Here is a 21,694-nt window from a genome sequence, read left to right as displayed (position 1 = left end):
GAGGTTGAACTCAAGTTCAAGTCGGGCCCAGGTCTGAAGTATTTAGAACACTGACCTAAAAAAGAGCCCGTTCCAATTTAATGCCCAGATTCCAAAAAGACCATAAATGAATGTATTTCATTACTTGTTTAATTAACAAATATAATGCAAGGGTTTATTTGAAGAAACTTTTCAGTCCCAGGTCCTGCAGTTCATCCCACATCTCATCAAACTGGATATTATTTCTCAACTGTAGATTCTTGTATTTGGCATAATGCAATTTGTCCCAGAAACACTGAACTGATTGGATCTGTGAAATGGAACCCGGCCCAATGAAAGCTGCCTTTGGATGGAACCTCTCATAAGGTCCTTGACGTGATGCTGCTGTTGAGAAATTTGGCCTTTCTATTAATTTGGCATATCAGTGCTGCGATTGTGCAACATTACACTGTAGGCTCAGTGACCCACTTGTAATATAATATAATATAATTCTTCATTATAGTCCAATTATGTAATAATGTGATGCGTTCAGGTGTTTCTTCTATAGGTGTGATGCAATACCTCAATTTATCTCACATCTTTATCAATTATCTATTATTTATCGGTGTGTTTTTGATTTTTCTTCTTATATAATACTGGACTACTGTATTTGTAGACAAATCATATAATACTTTCTTATCATCAAGCTTCCTCTCTGAAATATTAAATTATTATAAAAAATATTAGCATAGCAACACTCTGGTATTTACCTTTAACATTATGTTGTTGTTTTTTAATGTAAAGATAAGGTTCATAGAGCAAAGAGCATTGATTCTTCTGGACTTTGACCACGCTAATCTAAAATAATAAATCAATATTGTGGACGGACATGCACACACACACACATACATACTTACATGCACATGCACATTCACAATCTTTGCCACAAAGCTCCCTCTTTTTATGTCTCAAACAGCTCCGTCAGAAAAGCCTCTGAAGGAGAAGTTCTTACGCTCCACAGGTAGGAGGTGAGTTAGAGGAGAAGGAGAAGTTCTTACGCTCCACAGGTAGGAGGTGAGTTAGAGGAGAAGGAGAAGTTCTTACGCTCCACAGGTAGGAGGTGAGTTAGAGGAGAAGGATAAGTTCTTACGCTCCACAGGTAGGAGGTGAGTTAGAGGAGAAGGATAAGTTCTTACGCTCCACAGGTAGGAGGTGAGTTAGAGGAGAAGGATAAGTTCTTACGCTCCACAGGTAGGAGGTGAGTTACAGGAGAAGGAGAAGTTCTTTCGCTCCACAGGTAGGAGGTGAGTTAGAGGAGAAGGAGAGGTTCTTATGCTCCACAGGTAGGAGGTGAGTTAGAGGAGAAGGAGAAGTTCTTACGCTCCACAGGTAGGAGGTGAGTTAGAGGAGAAGGATAAGTTCTTACGCTCCACAGGTAGGAGGTGAGTTAGAGGAGAAGGAGAAGTTCTTACGCTCCACAGGTAGGAGGTGAGTTAGAGGAGAAGGATAAGTTCTTACGCTCCACAGGTAGGAGGTGAGTTAGAGGAGAAGGATAAGTTCTTACGCTCCACAGGTAGGAGGTGAGTTACAGGAGAAGGAGAAGTTCTTTCGCTCCACAGGTAGGAGGTGAGTTAGAGGAGAAGGAGAGGTTCTTATGCTCCACAGGTAGGAGGTGAGTTACAGGAGAAGGAGAAGTTCTTACGCTCCACAGGTAGGAGGTGAGTTACAGGAGAAGGAGAAGTTCTTACGCTCCACAGGTAGGAGGTGAGTTAGAGGAGAAGGAGAGGTTCTTATGCTCCACAGGTAGGAGGTGAGTTAGAGGAGAAGAAGTTTTGGAGGGACTTGGATGAAGTGGTTCAGAGCATCTCTAGCAGAGAGAGAGTCCTGATTGGAGCAGACCTCAATGGGCGTGTTGGTGAAGGAAATAGAGGCGATGAAGAAGTGATGGGAAAGTTTGGTGTTCAGGACAGGAAGCTAGAAGGACAGATGGAAGTGGACTTTAACAACAGGATGGACATGGCAGTAGGGAACACTTCAAGAGGAGTGGAGGGAGGAGCACACAGGTGGGCGACATCTGAGACAGAGCCTTTTAAAGGAGGTTGGTGACTGTCAGGTCCTGGGAGGAGAGAGTGTAGCCAGCCAGCATAGGCTGGTGGTGAGGAAGATGACTCCAGTGATGAAGAAGCGGGACATTGAGAGGACAGAAGAGAGTAAACAGGAGTACAGGGAGATGAGACGCAAGGCAAAGGTGGAGGTGGCAAAGGTCAAACAGAGGGCATGTGATGACCTGTATGCAGGTGCGTTTATTCCATATTGGAATGAGGCTGTAGCATAAAAGGCGCCGCGACTTCTTTCCTGATCCACTGCAGGTAGCCGGACGGAGAGAAAGAGACGAGCTCGGGTCTCCAGAGGTTTGAAATGAAAGGTGTTTCAGAGTTATCACTGGTTCACCTGCAGCCGGGTCCAGCCTCTGTCTGTGTGAAGATGAAAGGGCATATTTATTCTGTCAACATTGTCACTGCCGGATTTTCTTTTTTTCTTTTTAAATGTATAAATATAATATTTGAACTGTCGCTCTTGAATCGCATGTCGGCTGGTAGTTTTGCTCTTTCTGTCAGACAGACAGACAGACAGACAGAGATAAAGGATAAAGTGAAAACATGTCTGCCAAAGCTCAAACAGAGGCTTATCATTTCGGAATGATAAGTTCATGTCCAGCGGACTCAAAATTTACTTCAGCACTTTTTTTAAGTTTTAGGTAGATATGAAAGGAATACTTTGCAGCTTTTCAAAATGCATGTTGCCTTTCTTGAGCAAATAAAAATCCCCACAGATTTATGTTTTAATCTGCTTTATTCTAGTAGCTCTTTGAAAGTGTGTAATAAATGTGCTGTCCTTGTTCATTTCACTCATTTAAAAGTCATTTGGAAAAACTGGCTGCATCTATGTCATCACGAATATTGATTATGCCTATTTGACAAGTGATCAGATAGGTTGCAGCGTATCACATTATAAATCTGCTTGCTGCAATGAGCAGGACTTTTATGCCAAATGAAACATATATAATTATATAATGCAAAATGTGACATTTTGGACATTTTCATTAATCAGATCGATGACATAGAAACATTTAGTGTTTTAAATCGGCCTCTCCAAATGTTTCCAAACCCCAGTCAGATGAGAGTCTAACTGGGGCCCCACGCAGCCATGAAAAGTGACATGCAGAGGCAGAATCATGACTTATATGAAGTGCTGTGTGTGTCTGTGTCTGTGTGTGTGTCTGTGTGTGTGCGTGTGTGGCTGCAGTAACAGAGTCAGATTCACAGAGCCAATCAGAGGGTGCCGTTGACTGAAACTGCAGCGTGAGCACTTTACAAATAAATAGGGATTGAAATCTGCCCTGGCGGCGCGTCAGACAAAGTTCAGGTGCGTGTCCTTGTCGACTCCGTAGCTGCCTTTGTGCGCCTCGAACAGACCGCTGAGCTCGTCCATGTACACCTGGTGGAGGGCGTCGAGCTCCTCGGCGGTCGGCTTCTCCTTCCTCTCCACCTTAATCGGGCGTCCGACTGCCGAGAGGAGACCAAAGGAAGGACTCAGTTGGCTTTATACACTTTTATCTTTGAACTACTGTCTATAGCATGTGTGTCAAACTCAAGGCCCGGGGGCCAATGTGGCCCACCACATCACTTTTTTGTGGCCCGCAAGAGCTCTGTGCAGACATTTGTTTTTGTAAAATGCTGAAAAGCAAAAGTGAATCAGAGTTGATGTGTATTTGTAACTGATTTTTAATCTGTAAATGGGGTTTGAATGTTAAAATTAAATATTTGTTGCTGACTCCATTCTGGATCCGACCCAGATGATATTCAGTGGTGAGATAGACCCCCCCCCCCCACCCTACATGACTGTGTTAAATTCCCTAAATATCGGTCAATAATCAATGGAGATATTGAAGAACAAATTACAGACAGACGCCGGCGATTACATAACCTCGGCGGATATTTTTACAGCAGTAAGGTATCGATATATTTTTAGAACTATGCAATTGCATATGTAATATTTATAATTTAATTAAGTATGTAGTAGTAAATACAGTTATTCAGCAGCATGTTAAGGAGTAGTTACATTTTATTTACATTACATTACGTTTAGTTACATTTACACAATGTTACATTTACAACTGGCCCTTTGAGGGCAGCCATAATGCTGATGTGGCCCCGGAGGAAATGAGTTTGACACGCCTGGTCTACAGGCTGCTTGACATCTCACCTACTGTGCTGATGGGCTTCCTGTAAGGCATGAGACCGAAGGAGTACTGAAAAATCCCACGGGCATGGAAGAGAGGCAGGGCGACGCCCATGACGCTTTGCAGCCATTCCTGCGTCCGTCGAAGCCACGTTCCTCGCGAGTTTTCCACTTGATCGAACAGCTCGTTCTCTCCGAAGGAGAAGACCGGCACAAGATGGGCACTGAAACGATCAGCAAGTCTTTGGAGTGCAAGTCTCAAACGCGGCCCGCCTGCTTTTAGAGGCAACGCTGAGCGGGGCTGTGTTCCTGCAGGCCTCATTTAAGCCGCACGAAACACACGATGAACCAGATTAACACAGAAGCTCTAGTCGCTGCTCTAGTCGCTGCTCTAGTCGCTGCTCTAGTCGCTGGTCTAGTCGCTGCTCTAGTCGCTGCTCTAGTCGCTGGTCTAGTCGCTGCTCTAGTCGCTGCTCTAGTCGCTGCTCTAGTAACTGCTCTAGTCGCTGGTCTAGTCGCTGGTCTAGACTCTGCTCTAGTCGCTGCTCTAGTCGCTGCTTTAGACTCTGCTCTAGTCGCTGCTCTAGACTCTGCTCTAGTCGCTGCTCTAGTCGCTGGTCTAGACTCTGCTCTAGTCGCTGCTCTAATCGCTGGTCTAGTCGCTGCTCTAGTCGCTGCTCTAGTAACTGCTCTAATCGCTGCTCTAGTCGCTGCTCTCGTCGCTGCTTTAGTCGCTGCTCTAGTCACTGCTCTAGTCACTGCTCTAGTCGCTGCTCTAGTCGCTGCTCTAGTCGCTGCTCTAGTCGCTGCTCTAGTCGCTGGTCTAGACTCTGCTCTAGTCGCTGCTCTAGTCGCTGCTTTAGACTCTGCTCTAGTCGCTGCTCTAGACTCTGCTCTAGTCGCTGCTCTAGTCGCTGGTCTAGACTCTGCTCTAGTCGCTGGTCTAGACTCTGCTCTAGTCGCTGCTCTAGTCGCTGCTCTAGTCGCTGGTCTAGACTCTGCTCTAGTCGCTGCTCTAGTAACTGCTCTAGTCGCTGCTCTAGTCGCTGCTCTAGTCGCTGCTCTAGTCGCTGCTCTAGTCGCTGCTCTAGACTCTGCTCTAGTCGCTGCTCTAGTCGCTGGTCTAGACTCTGCTCTAGTCGCTGCTCTAGTCGCTGCTCTAGTAGCTGCTCTAGTAACTGCTCTAGTCGCTGCTCTAGTCGCTGCTCTAGTAACTGCTCTAGTCGGTGCTCTAGATGCTGTTCTAGACGCTCCACAAGACGTCGTCGCTATAGTTACCGGACATCGCTCCTCATTCCCTCGGGGACCTCTTACCCGTGCTCCATGGCCATTTTGACAAAGCCTTTCTTCTTGGCTAAGACAACGTTGTAGGTCCCAGGGTGCGCATCGAGGGCCTCCGGGGCCCCGCCTACTGCTACTACCACGGCGTTGCCGCCACTCCTCTGGGAGAGCGGGTAGCTGGCACTCACTTTGTCGGAAGGAATCAAACCTGCAAACGGGAAATGACCTTAATGGGTGAAACTCAAACGATCAAGCGATACCTTAAATAAGCTAAGACGATTATCCCGGATCCAACCTGCACACATGATGTAGTCCCTGAAGAACGGGGCCCTGAACCAAAGAGGCAACATGAGCAGATAGCTTTGGATGCCAGGATACAGCCGCGTGAAGCCCGTAGCGTAGCTGCAGAAGTTGGTGAAGGCCCCCGCCACCAGCACGCCGTGCGGGTGGAAGCCCAGAACGTAGTTGCTCCTCGGGTCCAGATCGGCCGTCTTCACCAGCTGGAGGGAGGAACCAAAAGGACGTTGGGATAATGACATTCCCTCGTCCGAAATATGGATTGATAATCGTATGGATTCCTCTGGAGGTGCAGACTGTGATGTTTTGCACCTTGATATTCCAGCTCCGACTATTGTGTTCATTTCCCTTTGTTTATATAGAGTACAATAATCTGTTAAAATCTGCATTTCCATTTTATGCTCCTTAATGCTTCTCCGTTAGATTTTAGCGGTGATATCGTTCCTTTAACTCTATTTTCATGTATTTTTACAACTATGTGATTGTATATGTAACGTTTGTAACTTAATTAAGTCATAAATACAGTTATTCAACAGCATGTTAAGGAGTAGTTGCATTTATTTTACATTACATTTATTTACATTTACGCTGTGTTACGGTTACAACTGGCCCTTTGAGGGCCGCCGTAACGCTGATGTGGCCCCCGGAGAAAGCGAGTTTGACCCCCCCCCCCCACACCCTGCTGTAGCCGACAGAGACAGTGAGACGGCTGTGCAGGCCTGGTAAAATCTCTCCATCAAGACTTTCCTTTGTCAGTTTAAACCTCCTCAACTTCAACCACCTTCAGATAATCATCAGATTGAGTGTTTTCTGTGGATTGAATCGCGCCTTTCCAAGCCAACCCCTGAAATCCCATCCAGATGCAGAAGGTGTTGATTGAACACCTTGATCAGGTCACACCGTGTCCGTCAGTGTGACCTGATCAGTTGTGATAACATTTTACCAAATGAATCTCCTGACAGGGTTGGAGGTCAGGATTGTTGTTCACACACACACACACACACACGTGGCCTAATGTGAATGTGAAAGCGCACCTTTTTTTTCCATGCTGTTTTTGTGATGCTGTTTATCACATGTTAGAGATTCCTTGTGGCAGGACGGCCCAACGCAGAGGTCAAAGTGCGGCTTCTGCGTGTGGACGCAAGAACGTGCTGAAACATGGCTACACAGGGAAAGCTGTAAAAAGGCCCCGCTTCACCTGCAAGCTGAACTCTGCTCAGGTTACCGCCAGTGTCAGAAATAATCGTTTGAGATCATCGACTGTAAATGTCTGGATACGTTATCTCACCACCAGCGGCGTGTTGTTTCCGTTGCGTGCCTCCTCCTGCCCAAAAGACGGGAGGGAGGAGCGAGTGAGAGGAGCTAAAGGTCACTGCAGGGGTCAAGAGTCAGCCGGTCGGGTGAATGCTGTTTGTTTTTAAAGCCCACGAAGAGCCTTGCCACTCTCCGCCACCACATCGTGTCGTGCTACGGTGTCCTGGCAGGGCCAAAAAGCACCCCGGAAAGTGCTCGACTTTGTCCACATGTTACAGCCTCATTCCAAAATAGAATAAACTCTTTTTGTTTCTCCCTAAACACAACTCTCAATGGCAACGTGAAAAACAAGTTTGTTTGTTTTTTTTTGCAAATGTATTAAAAATGAAGACAGATTTTGTCACTCGTTCCTCTTTGCAGCGCCTCTCACGCTCTCACAAGCATCGCCACGGCGTGACGCTGCCGCCACGCTTCGCTGCAGGGATGCCTTTGATTAGGTGAGGAGTGACGCCTGGTGGCCTCCAGGCATGGCAAACACTCCAACATTGTTTCATCAGACATTGTTTCATCAGACTATTCCAAACACTCCCGTCTTTGTTTCATCAGACCAGATAAATTTTCTCCCTGATTGGTGCACCCCTGCAGAGATGTCCTCTCTCTCCACAGCGAACGGGCTGGAGCTGTGACAGAATGACCGTCAGGTTCGTGGTCACCTCCCTGACGAGGGCCCGTCTCTACAGGTGGACGCCAGTTAAGGTGCAGGGACAGGGGGATCAGTCTGAGCGTCGTGGCAAAAGCTTATGTAAATGCGATGCCTTAGGTTATTATTTTTAATACATTTACTTTTTTAAATCACGTAATTTTGGGGGCGGGAGGGGGGGGGTGTGTGTGTAGAATTTTGAGGAATATTTTTTATTTATTCCGAGGCTGCAACATATAAATGTGGAAAAGCTCAAATGTGAATAGTGGTGTGTATGGTTAAATTCAGCCAGTACTCGATAACGTCCCGTGGTTAAACCTTGTTAACACGATAAATCATGATTTCCACGCCGTTGAATGCTCGCCTCATGGTCGTCTACGGCCAGAGGCTTCGCCTCAAAGTTACTCCATTGACTCATCTTTGCCTAACGAACCTTTATAAAGAAAAGTACTGTCAATAGTGTGAAGCATCTGTCGCGCCGTGAGAGTCCAGTAATCTCACACTGTGCGCCCTTTTCATTGACGCCCTTTTCAGCATGTACTGCGTGGTCTCTTAAGAACCAAAGCCCATCAGCTGCCGGATGTCCCGTCTGGACTGAGGATCCCACACTGCTGCTCTTCGCACCAACACTGACTCCTCTCTTCAGGCTTTAATGTGGCATACAGTCAGATGATCATTCACTGTCTTCTAGGTATGCAGCCTCATGGGTAGCACGGGTTAGCAGAAGCTAATGTAGCATTGCCCAGTTTCTCCCTCGTGCCGGTCCCAAGCCCGGATAAATGCAGAGCGTTTGGGAGTGGCATCCGGCGTAAAAATGTAATATGGAAATCAATGTAAATGAGAGTTATTCCGGATCAATCGAGGCCCAGGTTAAAACCACCGCCAGCAGCAGCGCTGTTAACCCACGGGACGCTGCTGGAAATAGGATTACTGTGGGTCGAAGACAGAGACGAAGAAGAGGAGGAAGACGAGTGCATCAAAAGCAAGAGAAGGAATGGAAGCGTTTAGGACGGAGAGTAGGGAATGTTGGGACGATGACGGGAAAAGCTGGAGAGCTGGTGGACATGATGAGGAGGAGGAGGAAGGTGTGTTGCATGTCCAGGAAACCAGGTGGAAAGGAAGCAAGGCTAGAAGCTCAGGAGCAGGACTCAAGTTGTTTTATAACGGAGGAGAGGAAAGAGGAGGAGGAGGAGCTAGAAGTGGAGGAGATGAAGATGCTGAGGTTCTCCTTGGGAGTGACCAGGTTGGACAGGATTAGAAATGAGACAATAAGAGGGACAATGAAGGTTAGACGTTTTGGAGACAAGGTCAGAGAGACCAGACTTTGATGGTTTGGACATGTCCAGAGAAGAGACAGGGACTATATCGGTAGAAGGATGCTGAGGATGGAACTGCAGGGAACAGGACTAGAGGACGACCCAGGAGAAGAGACATGGACGTAGTGAGGGAGGACATGAGAGTGGCTGGGGAGGACGATGCAAAGGACAGGGTGAAATGGAGAAGGTTGGTTTGCTGTGGCGACCCCTGATGGGACAAGAAGAAAGGACAGCCAAAGAAGAGGTAAAAGAATGTCCCACCAGCAGGAAACAGAGGAAATTTCGCTCAATTTATTGTTGTTGTTCTGGCGTTATTGCTTCAGTACCTGTCTGCCCCTGCCTTTTATTTTTATGGTGCTGCTTTTATGGTGCTTTTATGGTACTTTTTTTTATTTTACTGCTGTTGTCCACAGAGAGCGTGCCCTGTGTGTCAATGTCACCTACATAAATAAAGTCAGAGGACGGAGCTTTAATGTTATGTCACATATGTCATTAAAATAAAATCATCTTAGAAGCTTTTATTATCAGTGGTAAAAATGTATATCAATGAATCTGAATCTGATCTGGATTAAATTCAGTGGTGAGGTAGAGGCCCCCACCCTACAGGACTGTGCCAAATTCCATAAACATTGGTCAATAATCAACCGAGATATTGAGGAATAAACTCTCGAGCTGCATTGACTGCAATGTTAATGAAAAACGCAATGTAAACATTGCAGTTAATGTAGCTTCAAGATTTGTTCCTCAATATCGTGGTTGATTGTTGGCAGTAGTTTATGGAATTTTTAAAAATGGTGTAGGGAGGGGACATCTATCTCTCCACTGAATTTCATCTGGATCAGATCCAGATTGCGGACATTCTAGAAAGTTTTCCAAAAATGGGGGGTACATTTCCATTTCAGCCAACAATACAATAATATTTTCCCAATTTATTTATATTAAAGGCTTTTTCAGAAAAAGATTCCTGTAAATTTTGTAACATTCATTCAATTTATTCACCAAAAATCAAATCCCTAAAGGGGTCCGATTAGAACTATCATGAAAAATTTCTTCTGAATTTGATCCAGAATGAGGTCAGGAAAAATATTACTTTATAACATTAAAACTCCATTTATCGGTTCAAAAATGTGTTAAAAATACACATCAACTCTGATTCACTTTTCCTTCTCATGGTTGGTGTATAAAGATACCAAGAACAATCTAGAACCTTTTGGTGCTGATCCAGATCACCACGTGGACGGTGTAGATCCATTTCCGAGGGGAATGAGCTGCTCGGCGGAGGTCTGTGCTCTCTGAATGCTTTTCTAGTTTTCAAATGCTTTACTGCTGAATTTTTTTAGGTCTTTTTGAATGAAAAGTACTGAATCAAGCCATTATTTATTTCTATTTTTTTCCATAAATAAAAGGCTGATCGTGGTTTTACACTGGGTTGTGTGTCGCTGCAGAATGAATCTCCTATTTGTTTTTTTCCTGTATTTCCATATATATATATTTTCCTTAATATCGGGGGTTCATCTGGAGGAGCTATGTATGTAAATGAATTTACATTTATTCTTTGCAGCCATAAATTATTTTAATCTACTGCTTTGACCTGGTGAAGAACTTACTTTTAGACCGTGTGGAATGGTTTTGTGTGCATGTGATCAGATGGGGGGGGGGGGCTTATTTACTGTGGTTGGACTTTAAGGCTCCTTGATGTCTTCGTATATGTACAGAGTGAGAAACCGAAAGATCCCGCTCACCTGGATGGGGAAGTAGTCCCGCATGTATTCCCAGACCTTGAGGCCGCACAGGAAGGGCAACTTGTGGCCTCCCCGAGAAGGAGTGTCGTAGTCAAAGAACCACCAGGTGGCGTACAGGACGCTGATCAGCCAGAAGCGAGTGAACAGCAGGTAGAAGAAGAGCAGGATGCAGATGGGTGCTGAGGAGAGGGAGAGGCAACACGCGTGAACGGGGGGGGGGGGTTGACATGAGTGGGTTCTTGTGGCTGCTGATTGAGCCCGACTGGTTTCTCTCCTCATCAAGATCCCAGATCGATTTGTACATAATTTATTGACACCCTTTTTTTAAATATATATATATATGAAATCTTCAGTAGCCGTTAAGCTTCAAGCGAAAATATTTTGTGTGAAACTCATCTGATGCATCAGCTTCGATGCACATCAGAGTGGAGTCGTGTGCTATTTGTTTTCAGCTGGTTGTTGTTGTTGTTGTTGTTGTTTTAAGCGGCCATCCCATTCTTCAGTTTGTGCACAAAGAAACTTTACCAGACTTTCCGTCACGTTTCCTCTCAGTCGATAATAATTGCACTTCAAATTTTAGGTCGGTAGTTTGAATCTCATTGAGCCTTTTGTGGTTCAATAATTATGATGACAAAGGCCGAGGCTTTATATAAAGTGTATCCGTGACACCTGAATGCATCATTCTGCGTTTTTTTTTTTAAGTAGTGATTCCAGACATTTTAACACAGGCATGTTTCAGTAATGCACAGAAACATTCTGTGTCGTCACGTGGTGTCCCGAGAAAATGAAATACAGAATCCAGCACTCAGGAGTGGCGAGCTGTTTAGCGCCATCTTCTGGCCAGCGTTACAAAAAGCTCCCAAATTTACTTTCTGTTGGAGCAGCAAGACCCAAAACTTTGAACAATTACTGTAAAATACTTCTTCTTTTTTTTTTTACTGGACATTTATCTTTAATGACGGCGCTTATATCCCCTTCATACAACACCGCCGTTTCTCGTGCACCCGCGCAGCACTGACGCGCATAACGCACACACACACACACACTCACTCACCCAGGGCGAGGAAGGAGAAGACGAACTGCAGCACGGCGGCCGTCTGCAGCCTCCTGCGCAAAGGCGTGTTCAGCGGAGCGAAATCAATCCTCATGTTGTCTCCCAAAGCGAAGAGACGCAGCCGGCGGAGGAGAAGAAGCGCGAGAGCGCGCGCGGGGGGGGGGGTCCAAAGGTGGCGGCGTCACCACATCTTATCTCAGCACCTCCATATCAAGTTCAGTCATCGCTCCCATACTTGACCTTTGACCTTAGCTGAGATCCACAGCGGAGCATGTAAAAGTAAAGATCCTCTAGCGCAAAATTAAAAGTGAAGTCTTTTTGTGTTGCCCCTGGGTTGTTTTTCTCTACCCTGTCTCGAAGAGCGTCTGTAGTTGGTTAGTTAAATGTTGGTCTTTGAGTCGTGTAAAGGCAGCGCCATCTGGTGGAGAGACAGTAGAACTGCGTTAGCTCATGGATATAAACGCCATCCTGCTGCACAGAAACATCCCGACACAGCAAATAAAACGTTTAATCGATTTCATTCAGCCACACAGGATAGTTTCATTTAATATTCTCATAGACAACAACGCAAACCAGCAGCAGACAACAGATCAACAGGCTAACAACAAACAAACAAACAAACAAACCCAACAGTGATGAGAGGAATGCAGCCAGCATGGACCCTCCGAGTTTAATGTCTGCCTCATTTTATTTTCATTCATACTTGATCTATTTTCTTTTAGTGGCTGTGTCTTCTGCATAGTCCTGGACTTGATTTTTGTACTGTGCAGAGCCTGTTTAATTTCGTTGCATCACCGTGTGTAACGACAATAAAGTGCTTCTATTCTATTCTAATATATTCTAATATATTCTATTCTATTCTACTCTACTCTTCTGTACTCTATTCTGTTCTACTCTACTCTACTCTACTCTACTCGATTCTATTCTATTCTATTCTATTCTATTCTATTCTATTCTATTCTATTCTATTCTATTATATTCTATTCTACTCTATTCTATTATATTCTGTTTACTTGCGTGATATTGTCCGGAGCCATTAAACTCAACTAGCACTCCATTTTGCGCTGCCTTTTGATTGCATCTGTATAAATTATTGATCCATTGATGTGGTGCCATAAAGACCTTGTTAACACTTTGATCTCCATCACTCGTGCTCTAAACTGCTTTTAAAGCTAACATCGTAACAGTTTCTAGTAAATAATGGAAGCTTAAAGCTCTGGTGAGTACTTATCAAACATCCGGTAACGAAGGGTCTTTAGTTATAGTTTAGTTATTAAAACTCCTCTCTGATCAGGGTCAGCAAAAACCAGGACGAACCCGAATGTTGAGACAAACAGAAAATCACGCTCGCGAAAAGCCCAACTGTCCTCGTGGGACACCGTCCACCACTGCGCGTAAACAAAGTCGTTTTGCGTCCGGGCGTTCGTAAGCGGAAATCGATGTTTAGATTCCAAAATAAAAGCATCAGCCCCATTTCGAGCGTCCGCGTTTAGGACATGGAACGTGAGGATTATTTTTCTTTTACGTGTTGCGTCATTGACGAGTGTTTTATTTTAAATATTCTCATTAAGCGCAGCTTTTAGGCTAAAGAGGAAACAGTTCTTTCTCACGACTTTTATTTTCTCTCTCTCGGTCGTTTCCGGGATGCTGAGCCTGGAGGGCGGGGCTGCTCGTCCTCGCAGCATCCTTCCTGCCTTGCCGTGACGAGAAAGCGAGACCTGCGGGGCAGCGCGGAGGGAAGCGGGACGAACGTCGCTCCGGTTGGTTTCTGGTCAACGCTTTAGCCGCAACAAGAACCGGATCTAAATTCTACCGGAGGCCTGACGTCGTGTTTTCCGGTAATCGCCCGAGTGCAGGTTCTTTTTTATTCTGGGCCCAGGCCGTGTTGGACCGGGGGGCCCCTGAACGCACCATGGCGTGGCCCTGCATCAGCAGGGCGTGCTGCATGGCCCGGTTCTGGAACCAGCTGGACAAGGCGGACATCGCGGTGCCATTGGTCTTCACCAGGTACACGGACGCCGCCGAGCTGCAGCCCGTCCAGCTGCAGCCTCCGCTCCATCCTCCCCAGGCCCGGGTCGCCATAGAAACGCAGCCCTCCGCAGCGCGCACGGCAACGGCGCCGCGCAGGTGCGTCTCCGAGGAGCGCGTGAGCAGCTCGGTGACGCGCGAGGACTTCAAGCACTGGAACGTGCGGCCCGAGCCGAGCTGCAAGCCCAAGAACCGGTACCACGGACCGGAAACGCCGTTCAGCAGCGAGACCCAGTACCAGAAGGACTTCCGGCCGTGGCCCCTCCCCAAAAGGTTCGACCACCCCTGGATACCCAAAGCCGCCGCCGGCCACCGGGCACCGGAAGCGTCGAGGCACGAGAAGAAGCACGTGACGCCGGCGGCGGAGAGCGGCGTGGAGAAGAGCGCCGTGGCCGACAGGGTGCAGGAGAAAGAGCTCCTCCGGGAGCAGGGGAGGAGCAGCAAGGCCCGGAAGCAGGAGCGGGAGCGGGAGCGGGAGGAGGTGAAGGGGGGGGAGGGCAGAGGGAGGGCGGCGGCGGACGCCGTGAACCGGAAGATCAGGCAGGAGATCACCGCCGGAAGCTCGTACAGGTGAGTCCGGAGCCAGTCCGGAGCCGGGCCGGAGGGGGGGGTAAAATACAAATATATATAAACAAGATAAGAAATAAATACATAGTTACAAGTATAATAATGAAACACGATGAAATGAATTCATTAAATAATTAGGGGGGGCTGGTAATTACAGGTGTTTAAACTCCCTTTGTCAAAAATAATAATACAAATGATTGTATTTATTTATATACAGTATATCAATGAACAGAATAAATAAAGTTTTGATTTTGTTTTCGTTGCTTGGGGGAAATGGGAATTCTCCACGCAGGAAGGCTAAACATTGGGAATGACCTCAGGCGGGACGGTCGGCAGGTTCAGGTCCACGGGGTGAATCCGTCCTCTTATGCAACGTCCCTGAGGATGACGGTGGCCCTGTGGACGGATGAACGTTGTCCCCGTCCCTGGACGCATGTCCCCGTCCCTGGTCGCATGTCCCCGTCCCTGGACGCTTGTCTCTGCTGTGTTTCGTGCTCCGGGGGGGTTCGTTGGCTGAAAGATGATCGTCTTCGGCGGATTCTTTTTAACGCAGGTCAGAGTGCGGGGCTGCGACCTGATTAGTCTAGTGTGTGTGTGTGTGTGTGTGTCGCTGCCAGGGAGCAGCCCCAGGGGGGGGGGGGGGGGCTTCATCTCACATGACCAGACCAGCAGAAGGCCTCATCCTCCTCAGAGACTCAAAGCGGGTCGTCTGTGGGTTAATACGAGCCGTGAGCCCACAGTTCGGCCATCTTTGTTCCTTCCGTCGCGCGGCGTCTACAGATTGAGCGAGTGTGAGTGGCGGCATCATGTCCCCCCCCCCTCAAGTCTTTAGCTTTAGATAGCCGTTTTGGGATGACTCATCTTCTCACATCGTTGTTGTGGGATTAGATTAGTAACATATCTGGGATTAACCTGCAGCATCCGTGTTTGAAGTTTCTCCACTAAAAGGAGCGAAGTATTGGCTTTCATAAAAGCCGTTTCCACTGCCCGACTGTTCCCAGAGGAGTGGGGGGAGGGGGGGGGGACACCGACCAGGACACCGACCAGGAGCCAGGCTCCGCTCACACTGCTGGGAAGTGAAGCTGCTCGTCTGTGTGTGGGCAGAGCGATTCCCCGGAACCAGTGGCTTCATCTCCGGCCAGCACTGGGGTAGAACTAAAGCCAGGATCACGCCGGCAGCCATCAGCAGCACACACACACACACACACGCACACACACGCACACGCACACACACACACACACACGCACACACACGCACACACACACACGCACACACACACACGCACGCACACGCACACACACACGCTTCCACTGCAGTCATACGTACACAGAAGAGTCATATCGATGGCCGAAACGCAAAACCTCCTATCTACAAAATGGTCCAGAAAAAGTAGCGGTAGTGGAAAACCTTCTCTGTGCACTTTGCAAGGCACCAATACTGAGTCGGTATTGTTTACACATGATACAGTAATAAAGTCTAAGAGCAGTGGATTGTGCATTAAGTATCCTTAAATAATAGCGTTCTGCAAGAAAACAACACGTGTTTCTACTTTTCTCAAAAAAGAGGTTTCGTCTTTTGGCCATCGATATGTGATTGATTAATAGTCTGTTTGATCACATATTCACATGATGCACAGATTCATGATTTAGTACCTCTACATGTACGCTGTTGTGTTTTTTTAGTACCTCTACCTGTACGCTGTTGTGTTTTTAGAACCTCTACCTGTACGCTGTTGTGTTTTTAGTACCTCTACCTGTACGCTGTTGTGTTTTTAGAACCTCTACCTGTGCGCTGTTGTGTTTTAAGTACCTCTACCTGTATGTGTTTTTTTAACACATGTTTTGGACCTTCATACAAACGGTTCTGTGTACAGAATGCATCGTCCCTCGTGAAGGACTCGCTGGAATACGCAGCTTTATCTCGGGAAGCATCCTTATCCTATTTTTTCCTCTGCCTTGCGGTCCGGTCCAGACTGTGCTGCGTTAAGCCGGGTTTAATTATTCCCTTTAAATCAAACACGACGTTAAAGCAAAACGATAAAATCCTTCATCTCCTTCCTTAGTTTGACCTTCGTCCTGCGACTGAGATAACTCATCTAGAACTGAACGTTACCCGGTTGTGTTTTCACCACGCTGAACCAAAGGGCGCTTTGTGAGAACTCGTGCTGACCCAGCCCAGAAGCTCCGCCTCCAGAGACACGGGCCTTTCTGTTAGTCGCGTGTCCGTGAAAAACGGCGCCGCTGCCGACCACGCCGGCGTGCCATTCGCTGTCTGTCTCTTCCTCGCATGCATTCATGCTGTGATGTCATCAAAGCGCTTTCAGACATTGTTGTATAGCCCGTCTGGTTCGGGTCCATCGGGGCAACTGGACGTCTTGTTCTGCCCCTTGTCCTCGCCGCCGGAGGGGTTTGCGTCCCTCAGCCGCCACGCCGCCGTCGCCAGCATCGTGCCGTAAATAGCTTTCCGTCACGCTGCGGTAAACAAAGCGTTCAGGCCGCCGTTTGCTGGCGGCTAGTTTGGGACGTTGTCGAACGAGGTCCAGTCCGGTCCGTTTCACAGATGAAAAGCGAAGGCCACGCCCATCACTCAGGGCCTCGGCCCAGCCCAGCTGTGACCCGCTTTGTAGTCTTTATCTTAAAGCATCATGAATTATTATAAACGGTATTGTTGATGTCACCAGGGCTAACCCATCGCTAACCCAACAATAGCCCCCTGCCTCTGACACACAGACCCGCTTTGTCTCTGATGCTGTTTTCATCCCCCCCCCCCGTCTCCCTATCTGCTGATTTTCCTGCTGCAGAAGGGGGGGGGGTGTCTGAGCGAGGCTGCGCACGCAGCTCTGCAGTGAACTGAGACGGGTGATAGATGCAGTCTGACGTTCTGAAGTCCAGCTGCGGCCGTTCTCCGTCTTTACCGCTGCAGGCCGGTCTGCTCCGTGTGAAGGTCATACCGCTGACCTTCTGCAGAATGTCACAGCGGCAGACTGTGGTGCACCCCCCCCCCGTCTAAGACACCTTGGTTCCAAAGCAGCCACTTCATGCGGGTTGTGTAGAGAAATGACCGTAGACCGTAAACGACCAACAGAAGGAAACGAAAGTGATTGGAAACTTTTCCAGCGAGAGAAAGTTTGGTTAAAACCAGAAGAACATTATTCATGACTTATTGGATGAATGATTATGAGCCAGAGTTTTATCTGACTTGCCGGTAGTCCCTGTGACCTTCTTGTTTCACCTTGAGGTTGCCAGGCAACCAGAAGAGGATTCAGGAGATTCATTTTACGCCACCTGTTCCAGCCTGCCTGCGACGCGATTCCAGCTCTCAGCTCATTTACATAATCACGACGCAGCATAATATACTTACGGTAATTTAACAAGGGCCGATTTACGGCCTAATCGGCTTACGACAAAACGCTTGGCACCAACTGAGGTCGCAAGTCGACGCCCACCTGCACTTTTTAGCCTCCTATTGATTGGTCTTGAAGCTAACAGAAGCTAATTACTCGGCTATCTCGCCTTCGCTCTCCTCGCCAACCGTCGTATTTTTAAATCTCTACAACACAAAGTCTTTTCGCATGTTGATTAACCGACGCCCCCTTTTCTCCTCATCAGAACTGAGTACAAGGCTTACAGAGACGTGAAGCCGGCAAAGATGATCCGGGCCAAGTCCCAGTACCTGCCGCCGGACGAGAAGACCAGCCTAGAGACCAGCTACAGCGCCACCTACAGGGGCCAGGCCCCGCTGCAGCCGGCCAACAGCAAGGCCCTGGAGAGGAGGAGGATACGCAGTTTGTACAGCGAGCCGTACATAGACCCCTCCAAACAGGTGAACTGGGCCGCATGGTTTCAGATTAAAGGGGGGGCCAAGTCCTCTCTGCGATATCATTAAACTGCTGCTAAATCAGTGCTTAGAAATGACTCCTGAAAACGGGGGGGTGGGGGGCATTTCCTCTCAGTAATCTCATCTCCACTGTCCAACATCCGTAGGTTGACAGGTATAGCGCCCCTCGCTCCAAACCCAAACGGTCTGGAGCCGCAGGATCAGCCCCGGGCAAACCCGTGAAGAGAGCCAGAGACAAGCAGAGCGCCGCACTCAAGGGCCCCAAGAAGAGAACCTCGGAGAACCAGTCGGAGAACCGGCCGGCGGCGGGGGACAAGGAGAAAAGTAAAGAGATGAACAACAAACTGGCTGAGGCAAAAGAGTAAAAATCATTTAGCACTACTTCTCCTTTTATTTCTTCTCTTGGGGGGGGGGGGGTCAGAGACAGAGGCTGCAAAATTAATCAAGGTTCTCAAGGTTCCTCCGTTCTTCTCCCTCTTCTCGTCTCTCTATCCGCTCAGTCCTCTTCCTCTTCCTCTTCCTCTGGGCTACATTTGTAATGTCATAATGAAAGACGCTCCACCCATGTCATGCTGCGTTAAATCGCTGCGGCTGATGAGTGGGAGGGACAATCCTCTCCCTCTGACATTCGATGCCGCCCGCCACCCCCACTCTGCTCGCCTCCATCTCCAGGTTGCCATAGCTACCGTCGGCCCGGCTGCCCAATGGATGGCTCTCGTTGCATGAGCCCACCGACAAGCACATCTGAGGGGTTGTCTTTCGACCGGTCAGATTGCTTGTGGCGTTTATCAAGGATTCTGGTCCCTTTCTCCTTATTGTTTTTGGGATGCCCTTTATTTTTCGGGACATCGTCTTTGATAAATGTCCTGCTTGGTTCATCATGAGTGTCTGATCCGCGGCTTGTTCTGCACCTGCTCCGCCATCTTTGCTGCCGCTCTCTTTAAATGGGATTTTCTATGTGTCTGTTCTATTTTTAAACAGATGTCGACCACTTAAAACTGTTTCAGACGGCCCGTTCCCACCTTTGCTCCATTTTGAGGACGTGAAGCCCATTCACACGGTACTAGTTTGTGTAATTTGTTGCCGAGCAACAATCTGGGTCACGCTGGTACTGATCGTGGATTAAGCATCGGCCATTAGCAGAGCAGGGCGGGTCTTCCTGTGGATTAGATTATGTCATAATGGCATTTAGCAGTAGCGTAAGGACAGTTCTCAGAATCAGACAGGGATGAGTTCAAATGAGCAGGAAAAGGTGGTTCTGAACGCTTCGGGTTTCCAGACCCGCGACAATCATGCAATGGAAGCGCACACTCAAACACACACGTTTTATTTATGCACCCCCCCCACAGGGAGCGGCCTGTTTAAAAGCATATTTGGTGCTCCCTTTTAAAACGAAGAACATTTTTCACATTTCAGGTCGTTCATGAAGAATTCATGAATGCTTTTTTGAAATACCTTAAATAGGATTAAAGGCTTCTTTAGCATCCTGATTTTTTGTTCTATTGTGAGCGCACAGTGATGTGGTATAGTAATGTAACTGCTTCTGTTTCATCTGTGTTCATTCATCGGTATTTGTTTTGGATTGATGTTTTTTTCAGTCCAGATTTACCAACATGCCAGATAATTCCAGATATATAAGAGGAATGTCTGTTTGATGAGGCTGGGTGCGTTTTTAAAAGCTTCATTCGTCACTTACTATACTTTCAACATCATGATTGTGTGTGTGTGTGAGAAATGTTTAAAGTTAAACCTGTGGAAGTTAAAGGGAACTCGTATGTTGTGTGCTAACATTATATTATAACCTCCCTTGTGTTTGTATATTTATATATATATATATGTGCAGGTTGAGCGAGTTCAAGTCAGCTCGATCCCGGCTTTGGTTCTTTGGGTCAGGAGGTCAAACGATGGTGAGATGGTGAATCTGAGTGATTCATCAAAGATCATTTAGTACGAGAGGGAGGGAAGGAAGGAAGAGTCACTATTTAACAGTAAATAGCACCATTTGGAACAATTCATCTGTGTATTTAACCCAAGTGCACAACTGTGATGGGCAGAAAGAGAAAAAAAGAAAAGATGAGCGCTAGTAGCATGCTAACAGAGCTAATAGCTCAAGCTACATAATGGCTTCCCATTGGTCATTACAAGCAGCCGTCTGTCCTCCAGAACAGTTGGGATGTGCACGCTGCTACGTCTTTTACACCAGCCTTGAACTACTAGCATTCAAAATGCAGAACCGTCGTGATGTACGCTCAACGTTTTGCCCTGGAGGACGCAAAAGCTTTGTGTCACCGCAAACTGGAACGGCGGCAAATTGGAAATGTGTCCAGAAACACAGGAAGGGATAAAGAAAAATCTGATTTGGATTACAATATGGTAAAAAAAAAAAGAATGAATGAATGAAGCCAACGATGTCGGCGTGTTTTTAGTTTTAGCGACAGTTTAGCTCTGATAACAGGCAAGTGGGTATGAAGCATGAAGCTGCTAATGTTTGCGCTACAGGGCTACATGCTAGCTGCTACTTGCTGACTTTTAGCTTGAATACACGACATGAAACGAGAGACACTTTTTTTTCTTCATTAGAATAGCACTGTATCGTCTTGTCATGGGTCAACGGTCATCCTGCCCCACCCCACGCACGCACACACACCCCATCACGGCTCTCATTAGCTATGCTACAACATCCTACCCTCCATCACCCCGACCACCATGTCTATCCAAGCGGCTTCATCGGGGATGAGGACCTGACTCGTTAGCGTTTTGCAGCCTTTGGTTTGGGGCCATTTTTCATGCAACTCTAAGGAGGGGGGGGGGGGTCTATGCTATAAATGGTGCACACCTCACACACCCTGTAATATATCTGTGGTTACTAGGCAGATGAGGATAGAAATATGAAAGTCTGGTAACTGATGTGCTCGTGTTTCTATTTGCTTGCTCATATTTAATGAAACATTACAAATAAATGCAAAAAGCAGAAAAAAAAAGCAGCGTCTTGCTTTTTTGTGTAAAAAAACAACACGAATGTTGAAAGATGATCAGTTTGCAGGTATCTGTCGACATTTCTCTTGTCCCAGTCTTTGTCTTTGTGAGGCAGACGACATGAAATAAATCCACATGGAAGAGAATTGTGCTCTCACTGCTTCTTCCTATGCTTTTTCTATTTATCTATCGATCGCACCACATTCTGGCACGAGTCCTGGCATCTTCTGCGAGACCATGCATGTTGCCCTCATGTGCGGATTGAAGAATATATTTTTTTTCTTTTGCATCTTTCGTCTAATATATTCCGTGAACTCCTCCGACTTCCAGAGCGATATGCATGTAAAAGGATGTCCAGAGACTTATTCCAGAATAGAATAGGATGGCATGTGCTTGTTAGATTTCTAGTTATTGTACAAATGATGATTCTTCCTGCACAAA

The 21,694-nt window shown here is 47.1% G+C and overlaps 2 protein-coding genes across 2 annotated transcripts; one reads left to right on the top strand and one right to left on the bottom strand.

The window, feature by feature from the left end:
* Nucleotides 1–2,799: 2,799 nt before the first annotated feature.
* mogat2 (monoacylglycerol O-acyltransferase 2) lies at nt 2,800–11,938 on the bottom strand. Its single transcript, XM_068744596.1, has 6 exons — nt 11,845–11,938; nt 10,791–10,969; nt 5,777–5,981; nt 5,515–5,689; nt 4,225–4,424; nt 2,800–3,524 (listed from the first exon to the last, which is right to left on the bottom strand). Exons 1-6 carry the CDS (start codon nt 11,936–11,938, stop codon nt 3,370–3,372), a joined length of 1,008 nt encoding a protein of 335 aa, XP_068600697.1. The 3' UTR covers nt 2,800–3,369.
* Nucleotides 11,939–13,756: 1,818 nt separating this feature from the next.
* On the top strand, nt 13,757–18,642 carry map6a (microtubule-associated protein 6a). Its single transcript, XM_068744921.1, has 3 exons — nt 13,757–14,442; nt 18,049–18,262; nt 18,424–18,642. The coding sequence occupies exons 1-3, from the start codon at nt 13,757–13,759 to the stop codon at nt 18,640–18,642; spliced, it is 1,119 nt and encodes a 372-aa protein (XP_068601022.1).
* Nucleotides 18,643–21,694: the final 3,052 nt, after the last annotated feature.

This window comes from Brachionichthys hirsutus, chromosome 10 (assembly GCF_040956055.1).
Source record: "Brachionichthys hirsutus isolate HB-005 chromosome 10, CSIRO-AGI_Bhir_v1, whole genome shotgun sequence".
Classification (NCBI taxonomy): domain Eukaryota; kingdom Metazoa; phylum Chordata; class Actinopteri; order Lophiiformes; family Brachionichthyidae; genus Brachionichthys; species Brachionichthys hirsutus.
Note: the sequence above shows the minus strand (reverse complement) of the source record. Positions and strands in the feature narration are given on the sequence as shown.